The sequence below is a fragment of the Eublepharis macularius genome, chromosome 15, assembly GCF_028583425.1.
Source record: "Eublepharis macularius isolate TG4126 chromosome 15, MPM_Emac_v1.0, whole genome shotgun sequence".
NCBI lineage: Eukaryota > Metazoa > Chordata > Lepidosauria > Squamata > Eublepharidae > Eublepharis > Eublepharis macularius.
The window spans coordinates 50,123,947-50,135,464 of NC_072804.1; the positions used below are offsets into that span (position 1 = coordinate 50,123,947).

General features: G+C 46.6%; 1 protein-coding gene across 1 annotated transcript; it reads right to left on the reverse strand.

Moving 5' to 3' along the window:
• Positions 1-302: 302 nt before the first annotated feature.
• ETHE1 (ETHE1 persulfide dioxygenase) lies at positions 303-11,111 on the reverse strand. Its single transcript, XM_054999638.1, has 7 exons — positions 10,913-11,111; positions 5,893-6,037; positions 4,388-4,536; positions 2,830-2,959; positions 1,760-1,849; positions 1,531-1,647; positions 303-818 (listed from the first exon to the last, which is right to left on the reverse strand). The coding sequence occupies exons 1-7, from the start codon at positions 11,048-11,050 to the stop codon at positions 766-768; spliced, it is 822 nt and encodes a 273-aa protein (XP_054855613.1). The 5' UTR covers positions 11,051-11,111; the 3' UTR covers positions 303-765.
• Between the last annotated feature and the right edge of the window lie 407 nt (positions 11,112-11,518).

Genomic DNA, 11,518 nt, shown 5'->3' on the forward strand with positions numbered 1-11,518 from the left:
GGGTTCTCCCCACCATTGCACTTTAATGTACTTGGTTAATTTATTTTATTCTTGCTTATTGTATGTTGATATTAGAATTATTGTTTTCTTGTTTTTATTGATTATAACGTTCACCGCCGAGGATGGGCAGTTTATAAATCAAAATAAATAAATAAATAAAATAATGCAAATTTGCATTATATACCCTACTCCATTGTTTGTTGAAATGTCCTTGAAACTGACTGTACTCACTCATGTGGTATAATCTGCCTTGGCTCTCAGTGAGAAAGGTGGACTATAAATAATGTAAATCAATAAACAGATAATCCTGCCCTGCTCAGATCAGTTTGAAGTCTTGCAGGTTAATAACAAGCGTATTTTATTTGATGGCAGCTAAACCTTTCACAGAGTCTTCCTCTCCACTCCATTTTCAAAAATTCACAGTACAAAAATTCTTTTGCCTTCTGGTCTGATCCAGGACAAGGAAGTACGGCTGGGAAGTCTCCGGGATGAGATCAGCATCGTGCAAACTTGAGATTGGGCTAGAAGCTTTGAGTGTAAAATGATAATGGAAAAAGAATGAGATTGATAAAAAAATGCCTTCATATAGATTCCAGGGCAGAAGGTAAAGGATTAGAAGGGACAATACGCCTCCCCAAGGCGCCCACTGTCTTCTTTTACCATCTTCTAGGCTTCAGTGCTAAGGGAGATGGGCTTCCTTTGTGGCGTACCGTCCCAGTGCTACAAGGTGCCATTTCAAGAGAAGCCAGCTCGGCTTGGAAGACACTAAACGGCTACATCTTGGACCCCACACTTGAGGTTTGCAGGTACTGCAAAATCTAGAAACAGTAAGAAAGAGGAGACGTTATCCAAAAGTCTTTCTGAATCACCTTCTCTCGACGCTCAAATCTCAACCTCCCCAATTTTTGCCTTTCAGCCTTGTTTAAAAAAAATATAAAATCGAGCCGCTCGAGCCCAGACAGCACGGTCCCAGGCAAGTTTACGCTGAAGCAAGCCCTACAGAGTTTCATGGAAATTCACTCTCAAAGTGCCGCTGTTTAAGCAGACTCTGGTGTCTTGTCACTACAAATCTGAGCTGTTGTAGCACAGTAGTAGTTTGGCTGCAAATCAGCACTCTACCGGTTCGAATCCCACTCCTGCCCTGAGCTCAGTAGGTGGCCTTGGGTAAGCCACTCCTCTCAGCCCCAGCTCCCCAGCTGCATTGCAGGGATAATAACAACACTAACTTGTTCACCGCTCTGGGTAAGGCACTAATCTGTCTAGAAGAGCGGTATATAAGCACAGTTATTATTATTTAAAAAGTCATTCCCTTGATACGGGAAGGGTAATTCTGCTATGGGCTGGGGAAACGCCGATGCACTCGCCCCCCCCCCCTTCCCCAAACAAGAATTCTCAAGATTCTTGGAAGGGGGGTGGAGAAAAAGCCATGCCACTTAAACCAGGTCAAGTTGTATGCGGGTTAGTTGCACAGACAGGCACATCTACCCCACAGCTCTCCCTGAGCCAAAGAGCAACAGAATCCAGCCTCACCGATCTGCTTTGGCTTGGGCAGGTTGAGGTTATTCATTAACTCCACAAAGGCCTCCATCGACAGAGTCAGGCGAGGGTTCAGGGTTCTCTCTTCCTCCACCGTGGAGACCGACTGACCTGAAAGCAAGGTGTGTTGAAGAGCATGGCACATGGAGGGAACATCTTTTTGCACCACTAATTGCCCCGCCGTGCCCCGTCCCCACAGCATCAACATGAGGCACCAACGTACCAGTATAGTCATGGGCAGGGTATACCAGGCAATCTCCAGGGAGCGTGAAGATCTTCTCATGGACGGAGCGATACAAAGACTCTGGGGAACCTAACAGGAAAGAGGGGACCAGGTGAGCCGATTCCGACAGCCTGACTCCATTTACTGACATGATCTCCGCTACGTAAGTTACACAAAATGAGGTTGTAGGTCAAAGGGGCAGAATCCTGAACTGTCTTGTTGCAAACTTGAGGTAGAGAGGGAGGGGCATACTTTCGAATGCTCCCTTAGAGAAGAAATTCCTCTTGAGGAGTAAATGAGCACAAAAAGGATGCATTTTTTTAAAATATTAAACTACAACATCGGGAAGAGGGCTAGATAAAACCCTCTTGCCTTGATGAGCTAGCTTACAAAATGCAGGGAGCTCCTCAACAGTTTACTGAAAGTTGTCCATGGAAATAGAACGAGGCCACAGACTAAAAGTGACAGAATTCTGTCATGTACCCACTTCAGACTGCAGGTGGAGCGCGAGTCCTATTTTTTAACCCTCCACGAGAAACACTCTACACGTAGCCAGTTAGCTCACACACACACAACCTGCAGTCTGCAGAGGGCTTTCCCCTTTAAACAGTATCAAAAATAAACTTAACTTTGATCAGCTTCAAAGAAAGAACTATACGGTGGCGAGGTGGGGGGAGCAACCACCTGGACGTTCCCCACCAGCCACGGCGGGGGGGCGGGGAGCACAGCTGAGCTCTACTTTCAAAAAGGTAAACACCGTTTCTTCCCCTATTTACGGTGTTAAATCGGTTTCTCCTCTGTCATGTTCCCCAGCACAGTTGGGGGAGAAGAAAGGGGTGGGGGGCATGGTATAAAGACGAAACATGATTGCATTTTTGCACACAAAGACCCCAAACAACCCATGTTCTCTTCTCTCCATGGTCCTGAAGCTCAACGAAGCAGCCAATGCACCGGCCCCAAACACTCCTAACCACAAAAAGAATTCCCACCCTACTATAATCCCTCCCTTCCCTCCAAAGCATTGCCGAGTCCACTCTTCATTCAGAGGCACCGCTGCAAGGAGGCTGTACCCTGTTGGAAGTCAGTCCGCCCACAGCCCCGGATCAACAATGCATCCCCTGTGAAGGCCATGCTCTGGTCATTCAGCACGTAAGTCAGGCAACCATCCGTGTGTCCAGGAGTGGAGCGGGGTTCCAAGGCCTGCCAGAACAAGACGGAAAGAAAACTTGGAGCTTTGCAAGACAGAAAACCCCACGGAAGAACACCTTGAACTTTGCATTCATTTGACCATGCCGTGCTTTAAATGGCAGGCTGTTAACTTTGGAGGCCCCCCTCAGGTTTGCAAAACCCCGAATTGCAACCCCAGTTGTCCCACTGCACAGAACTCTTTTTTATTAGCTTTTATCTATCCTATAGGAGGAAGAAGCAGCCAGATTGGGAATCCTGCGGAGAGCCTGGGCAACCTCATCTCTTGAAGGACGTATCATCATTCTTAGAATTTATATAGCCATTTCAGAGTTCAATGTGTCTGTTATCTTGCTGTAACTCTTACAACGGGCTTGTAAGGCGGACCAATACTTTCACCCCATCATTGCAGGCTGCTTCTCTAAGGCTGTAAATTTGGACTTTCTGCTTCTCTTGACCACTGGAGCTAGAGAAAGATGTCACAAAGGGCAAGGATCATGACTGCGGAATTCAAGCACTTTCCACAGACCTCTTCATCAGACGCATCTGACAAAGAGAGCTGTGGCTCTCGAAAGTTTATGCTGCAGTAAAGTCGGTTAGTCTTAAAGGTGCTACTGGACTCTTTGCTATTTCTCTACAGAAAGAGTGTTTTTTTTAGTTTTAGCTTCAGAATTTTTTTTTTTTAGTTTTTAGAAAACTGGGCAAGGGTGGGGATACATGAGAGGTTTATAAAATTACGTATGGGGTGGACGAAGGGGACAGCAGCAACTGTTTCTCCTTCTCCCATAGTGTTATGACTGAGGAATTCAAGCATTTTCTCGACAAAAATCCAGAGGAGTTCGCCGTGTTAGTCTGCAGTAGCAAAACAGCAAAGGAGTCCAGTAGCACCTTTAAGAATAACCAACTTTATTTTAGCACAAGCTTTCGAGATCCACAGGTCTCTTCATCAGATCCAGCTGACGATGCATCCAACAGGCTTTGGGGTCCAGCAACATTCATGTTCAGCTCAGCCCATCCACTGCCGTGAGACCTGGCAATGTCATTAGCTTAGATGGCTTGAAAAAGGGAGCAACTGAATTTGAACGAAGAGAAGTCTACCCTACACTTAACCACGACAGCTAAATGGAAACTCTGTGTTCAGAGGCAGTCTACCTCTGAGATGCTAGTCACCGGAAGGCAACTAGCTGCCCCCTTGCATACTCTTCTCATGAACTTCCTGAAAACCTCTGCCTGGTCACTGCAGGAAATACGATGCTGTGGGAACGACGATGGGAACTGCAATGCTACAGACCTTGGATACGATCCAGAAAGGTATGTCCTGCTTTCTTATATTTTGACCATGCCAGTCCCAGGGGCTCTGACCCAGAGCGATTAAGGGCTGGCGGCAAACACAACAACCTCTCTTCTCTCAGACTCACCCAACACACCAATTATGCCACTTACAAAGGCCCCAAACCGAAGGGTGTGTCCTTCTCTGATTAGGACATCCGCCGTGGCACCGCTGTCCCGGGAGATGACACTCCGACATCCAGGTAAGAGCTGCTTCAGGAGCCCGGTGCCCGTGATATGGTCGGCGTGGCAATGGGTGTTCACTGTGGCAGGGAACACAAAACCAAATCCCTCATCACTGTTATGTCTGGACAACTCTGTTGGGTTAGGACTGGTATCCTAACCCACCTTTCTCTCCACCCAACAGCCTTCATTCCCACCCATCTAAGAACGCATTGGAAATATGGGGAGGAGATACCCCCCCAAGCATATTTTCCCCTTTAAACATGTTTGAAGAGTTTTCTGTTCTTCAAATGACAGATTTGTTGTAATATTTTCTCCAGTTTTGGGCCCCCAGTGCCGGCAAGGGGTGGGGAGAGGCAGGATAGAATTATTTTTAATGAATAAATGAAGTTTAATGAGATTTCTGCCCTGACCTAGATAGCCCACGTGAGTCTGATCTCATCAGATCTCAGAAGCTAAGCAGTGTCAGACTTCGTTAGGAATTGGATGGGAGACCTCCATTGAAGACCAGGGTTGCAGAGGCAGGCAATGGCAAAACCCCTCCATTAGTCTCTTGCCGTGAAAATCCCCATAAATCAACTGTGACTTGAGGGCGCTCCCCACCTCGCTGAGATTTATAAAAGGGGAGACACCCACCCCAACCGCATACAAGCTGATTGGATATAGCAAAGCAACTGCTCTAAAATAAAATTCCACAGTATTTTTTCAAAATCTCATTAGAATTCAGATATCGCGAATTTCCAAACGAGTTGGGAAAGTTCTGAGATTGTCACATGTCCACAGCGATCGATTTCGGCTCTGCGACTGGACGAACCCGAAAGACCTACAGCGGTCCAAAATCCTTTGATTTGCTCATGAGGTCGCAGTTCTCCAATCAGATACCCGAGTACCAATTGAAGCTTGATTCAGGAGGATGTGCGCCCCCAATGGCACGTGCCATCCCCTCCTTCCCGTTTCATCTAGCCTTCCAAGAGAGGAGGTGGAGGGGGTGGGATGGGTTTTTCTTTGGATTCAAAGAATTTGTTTCATCAGCTTCATATGTTTCCTGTTTTTCTGCCCTGGAACTCAGAACCATTCCCAAGCCCTACCTCATGCGTGTACTGAAAAGAAAATGAAATCCTGACCTGAAGTCACAATTGACTTACGGCAACCCCCTGGTGAGGTTTTCATGGCAAGAGACGAACAGAGGTGGTTTGCCATGGCCTGCCTCTGCAACGCTGGTCTTCGTGGGAGGTCTCCCATCCAATTACTAACCCAGGCCGACCCTGCTTAGCTCCTGAGATCTGATGAGATCAGGCTCTCCTGAGCTATCCAGAGCATGCATGTATTGACTATTCTTCCCCAAAACCCAGAGTTTCCAGGCATAACCACAATGGACTGACCGCCTTATCATTATGTTCCGTCAGGGCCTAGATCAAAACCCAACCCAGTCACACCTGCATAGAGCAAATTCAGACCCAGCTGCTTCACGAGTGTCGAATCTCTTTGGGCTGTCTCCAGAACCGGGTCGATCAGAACCGCTTCCTTAGTCTTTGTGTCCGCCAGCAAGTAGGTGTACGTAAAGCTTTCCGCTTCAAACAGCTGGTGAGGAAGAGACAACTGTTTAGTCCAGAGAAAGGGAAAGGGAGGCGTTACAGTCGATGTTCACTCCACATGGGCAGAAGTCTCATCTGGTGCAAAACTTATCTTTTGACAAGTGAGGGTCCACAGACACGTATTACCTGTATTTTAGAAACCGGGTATTGGTTACCAGTTTCCCCAACCCAAAGCACTGCCTTTGGTCTCTAAGCATTACGCAGCCTTTCTCTCTCAGAAGACACTGCTATCTAGCCCCACACCAAGGTTTTATGATCAGCCACTGGAACTTTATGCCAGCCGCTGTGTGAGACCCAAAGCTGGTCTTCAGTACCAGCAGGGCTTTCTTTGTGGTGGCTCCAGAGCTCTGGAATGCTCTCCTTCATGAGGTCGAGTTATTTTCCTCTTTGCCCTCCTTTCAGAGACAGAAAATAACTTTTCATTCTGCCACGCCTTCAGGAAGTAACTGGAATGACCAAGGGAGATGAGCCTTTTATTTTTCTTTACACTGTTCCTTTCGTCGCCTTTAAACCATTGCAAAATGGTTTTATGTAGAGTTATTGCCATGTTATGAAAAACGCACTGCAAACTGGACTGAAAACACTGCTTGTTAAAAGGTGAGTCCACTGTGGAACCAGGAATCTACAACCAGACCAAAGCCTTTTTTATTATCATTAAAGCCTTTGAAAAGGTCTACAGTTAAGTATGAAATCTGACGGTGGTGGAGAGTGCCCTCAAGTCACAGCTGACGTATGACGACCCCTGGTGGGGTTTTCATGGCAAGAGACTACCAGAGGTGGTTTGCCATGGCCTGCCTCTGCAACCCTGGTCTTCGTCGGAGGTCTCCCATCCAATTACTAACCAAGGCTGACCCTGCTTAGCTTCTGAGATCTGCTGATATCAGGCTCTCCTGGGCTATCCAGGTCAGTGCAAACTTACATCTCAGAAAATCTCTTATCTGTACTGATAATTCAAATTACATGTTATATTTTCAATCAATAAAACAATTCACAGTGACTATGATCTTTGAAACGTCTCCAGTCGCTTTCTGCCATTTTTCAGCTGTACAGAGACAGTTTTTCCATTTCGGTTAATCTTCAGGTTTTGGCAATTCACACATTCAATGTGAGCGGGTTTACATTTATGCCATTTTGCCTGCGACCAGCATTTTGGGTAGCAATTAAATTCCAGTTCGACATAGAGCACCCATTTAATTATCACCGCATATGTATTTTGGCTCTACGCTACTTTTCAGATTTGTGGCTATCATCCCCTATTGTATTTGTTTTCATTGAATGTCCTAACTGTTGATTATATTCTATTTTTGCTCTGTGAATGTCTGAGCAATTGATTATATTGCAGTATGTAATCCACCTTGGATCTGTGAGAAAGGTGGACAATAAATAAACAACAGCAATCTAAAAACCCAAGCAACAGCCAGTGGTTGGGTTGTTTTGCCAGTGTAGTGGTTCGTCTAGGACCTGAGAAACCCAGGTTCAAATCTCGACTCAGAGTCTCTCTACCTGAAACATCTGACATGTGAAGAACACGTGTCGGGAGATGTAAAGTTAATCGGGAAGGGTAGTTTTAAAAGACAGAGCTGGCAGAAGAGCAAAGGCTTTGCTATACGTTGGAACTGTGTGAAGGGGCTGTGAGACGCCAGAAGGGAACTTCAACCCAATAGAACCTCTCCAGGTCCAAGCCCGGCTCTGGAAGGCAGCTCTAGCCCATTTCCGTTCCTTGGTGCTCTCTGGTTGTGATCCCACACATCTTTAGACTGGACTGATGAAATTGACAGAGCCTTCAAGGAGATGAAGATGAAATTAACAAAGCCTCTGAGGATTGATCTCCTCTGGCTCTGTTTTTTAAAACTATGCTTCCTTGCTAACATTGCGTCTTGCTACGCTTGATGAACACACGCTGAGGCATCTCGTGTAGAGAGACTCTCAGCTACAAAGCTCAGTGGGTGGCCACCACTCAGTCCCTTTCTCACACCCTAGCCTACCTCCACAGGTGTGTTTTAAAGACAAAGATGCCACAGAGATCACATAAAAAGTGATAAGAGGCAGAGACAGAGGGTTGAAAAGGACGTTATTGTTAACGATCAAACTAATTACAGCTCAAAGAACCTAGGATTCCATGGTGAACAGGACAAGATAAGAGAGAAACTTATTAAATAAGTTTCAGGTAGTTAACCATGTTAATCTGCAGTAGAACAGCAGGATTGGAGCCCAGTGGCATTTTAAAGACCTGCAAGATTTTAGGAAATAAGCTTTCCAAGAGTCAAAGCTCTCTTTGGTATGTGAAGAAGGGAGCTTTGACTCTCGAAATCTTATATTGTGAAAATCCTGTGGTCTTTATGGTGCCACTGGGTTCAAATCTTGCTGTTAAACAAGGAGTCTCTGCCTACCATAACCAAATCAGGCCTGCTCCAAAGACACATGCTAGGATTTGTCCCAAGCACCAAACCAAGAAATTGCCATCACTTAGAAAGTTAAGAGAATAGAGGCAGCACTGGGACAGCCCGCAAATGCATGCGTGTTTATTCACAACATGGAGGAAAGAGGGAAAGAAGACGCAGCGTCTAGTGATGGAAAAGGAAGCACCGCTGAACGCACTGCAGCTATCTTTCTGTGCCTACGTGTCTAAATGGCTGAAGGAACATTTCCAGCCCAGGCAGTGTTTACTCTGAAGTCCCAGTAACAGCCAGACACCACACACTGCTCAAAGAGCCATGCGGCAGGCCGAAACTCAACAGGCAAAGCCTCCTTTTCCATGCAGCCACTGGAAAGACTTTCCCCGTTGAAACCAGTTCCTTTGCAACTTTAAAAGGAGATGCATGGAAAGCAGGAGAACGGATATGCCTTCGAGCAGCAGAAAGGGCCAAAAAGGCCACTGGTTTGGGGCTCAGGGCTGCCAACCTCCAGGTGGAACCTGGAGATCTTCTGGAATCACAAATGATCTCCAGATGTCAGAGATCAGTTCTCCCTGGAGGGAATGACAACTTTGGAGGGTGAACTCTATAGTATTAGACCATGCTGAGTTCGCGCCCCTCCCTAGGCTCCATTAGGGTTGCCAACTTCCAGGTAAAGACTGGAGATCTCCTGGAATTTCAACTGATCTCCAGGCCAAGGAGATCAGTTCCCCTGGAGAAAAGGACTGCACTGGGATCTTGAAGGGCACGACTTAAAAATTGGGCGGCATGGGTATCTATGGTATGACAAAGTTAAGGCCAATGCAGAGTTTAATAATCATTATGTATGGCGTGCCACTTTGAGAGTATGGAATAAACACAAACCTAGGTTTTGTTCGAAAATACCTCTTTGGCTATCATCACAACAAGCTCATTTTAGAAGGGAAATGGTAAGTCCAACTAAATGGTTAACTTATCATGACACCGGAAATTTCTCAAGGTTGAGTTTAAATTAAATCAAGAGAGGTTTTAGCAGCAGAAGGGCGTGTTTGCCAATAGTTTTCCTATATACAAATCTTGGAGAGATTTAAACTAGACAAGAGACGTTACAACTTTTAGCTGAATTTGAAATTTTAAAACTGAATTTGAAATTGCCCTCTGTACAAATGATGAACATGTTATTTCTAAAATGTATAAACTTTTGTTGCGGACTGAGACGGAAGAAGAGCAAGTAAAAGAATGTATGATTAAATGGGCAAAAAAAATGTGGACATGACATATTAATGGAGCAATGGGAAAATATGTAGACAAGGGGGCTGAAATTTACATTAAGCTCTAGTATCAAGAAAAATTTCTAAAAGATGATGCATCATTGGTATATGACTCCTGAAAAATTGGCTAGAATGTATAAGGATGCTTCAAATGTATGTTGGAAATGTGCTAAACCAGAAGGGACATTTTTTCATATGTGGTGGACATATAAGAAAGCAAAGAATTTCTGGTTGCAGATACAATCATTGATTCAGAAGATTTTGAAGATTAGAATCCAGTTGAAACCAGAGATTTTTTTGTTGGGAATAATGGACAGCCAGTTGGAAAGAAGCTTTGGAACTTTGTTTTGATATTTGATTACGGCGGCAAGAGTACTCTATGCACAACATTGCCTACAGTGGAGGAATGGTGGATAAAAGTTTTGGAGTTTGCATCAATGGCAGAACTTATTTCACTGATTAGAGAAAAGACATTAGTTACATTTTTGACTGAAGGGAAACGGTTTATAGACTTTTTACATGAAACAGATAATAAGGATTTGATGACATCTGGATTTATGGATTAAGAATCATGAACAATAGAAAAAAGAGGGCTCTTTAACTTAGAATAAGTGAGACTTTGAAAATGATGTATATTTGTTGCGGAGAAAATCGGAATTTTAGGGGTTTTTTTTACTTTTTTGCTGTTTTATAAAATACTTATGTATGTGTGTGTACACATACATACATATGTATACATGCGTGTGTATGTATAGTTAGTGTGTCTTTTTTTAGAATGTTGTGGGGTTTTTTATCTTCTGTGTTTATTGTTTGTATCTGTTATGTTACTGTTTATAGCCTAAATAAAGAAAAATTATTCTCCTGCAACGGAGACTGGACTTGGGCGTTAGATCCTACTGAGATCTTTCTCCTCCCCCAAACCTGTCCTGCCTAAGTCTCCACCTTAGAGTTGCCAACCTCCTCCATGTGGGGCCTGAAGATCTCCTGGAATTTCAACAGATCTCCAGGCCACAGAGCTCATTTCTCCCGGAGAAAAGGGCTGATTTGCCGGATGGGCTCTATGGCATTATACCCTTCCAACCTCTGCCCTCTCCAGGACCCACCTCCAAATCTCCAGGAACTTCCCCGCCCCAGAGCTGGCAAGCCTGAAATCCGCCTTCAGACCTGCAGGAATTTCGCCAACTGGAGCGGACTCACCTGTCGGAAGAGCAGCCCCTGGCGCTGGGCGGAGCGGGCGCAGTAGCCTCGCCGGGCGAGGCCAGCCAGCGGGCAAGCGAGGCGCAGCGCCATGGGGCGCAGCGCGGCCGAAGCGGAGCATCTGCACGGCTGCCACATACGGAGGGAGGCGCGGGGGGCCGGGGACGCGTCTGAGCGCTGAGCGGCCGAGGCGGGCACGGGGAGTTTGCACTGCCGGGGGTGGAGCCGGGGCCGCCGGGGCCGGGGGGGCTGGCCTTCGCTTAAGGGCGCCCGGGAAGGACGCACGGCCCGGGGCCGGGGAAGGGAGTGCGCGCTGGGCGGAGAGGCTGCAGGAGGCAGGGCAGGCGCAAGCTTTACGCGCGAGCAAGCCCTGGCCTCGCAGGCTTTACTTCGGAGGAAAGGGGCTCTAGAAGCCCACGCAAAGCGGAGCGTTTGCTGGCAAAGCCGGCCCGGAAGAATGGGCCCGATGCACGCCGCTTCTTCGTCCTCCGCAGGGCTCCGCGCCTGCCGCCGGGCGAGGCGGGCCTTCGCGTAGCTCGGCCAAGAGCAGCCCCTTCGCTCTGCTGCAGTCGGCAGGGGCGAGCGACAGGAACGTTGGGACGCCGT

What these genes read in the sequence shown, in the direction of transcription:
- ETHE1 (XM_054999638.1), bottom strand. Translation starts at nt 11,050, where the DNA reads ATGTGGCAGCCGTGCAGATGCTCCGCTTCGGCCGCGCTGCGCCCCATG. An exon ending in TCTGAATTTGCTCTATGCAG is followed by an intron (nt 4,537 to 5,892) that starts GTGTGACTGGGT and finishes TCCCTGCCACAG; the next exon opens with TGAACACCCATTGCCACGCC. An exon ending in GCGGACTGACTTCCAACAGG is followed by an intron (nt 1,850 to 2,829) that starts GTACAGCCTCCT and finishes CTTTCCTGTTAG; the next exon opens with GTTCCCCAGAGTCTTTGTAT.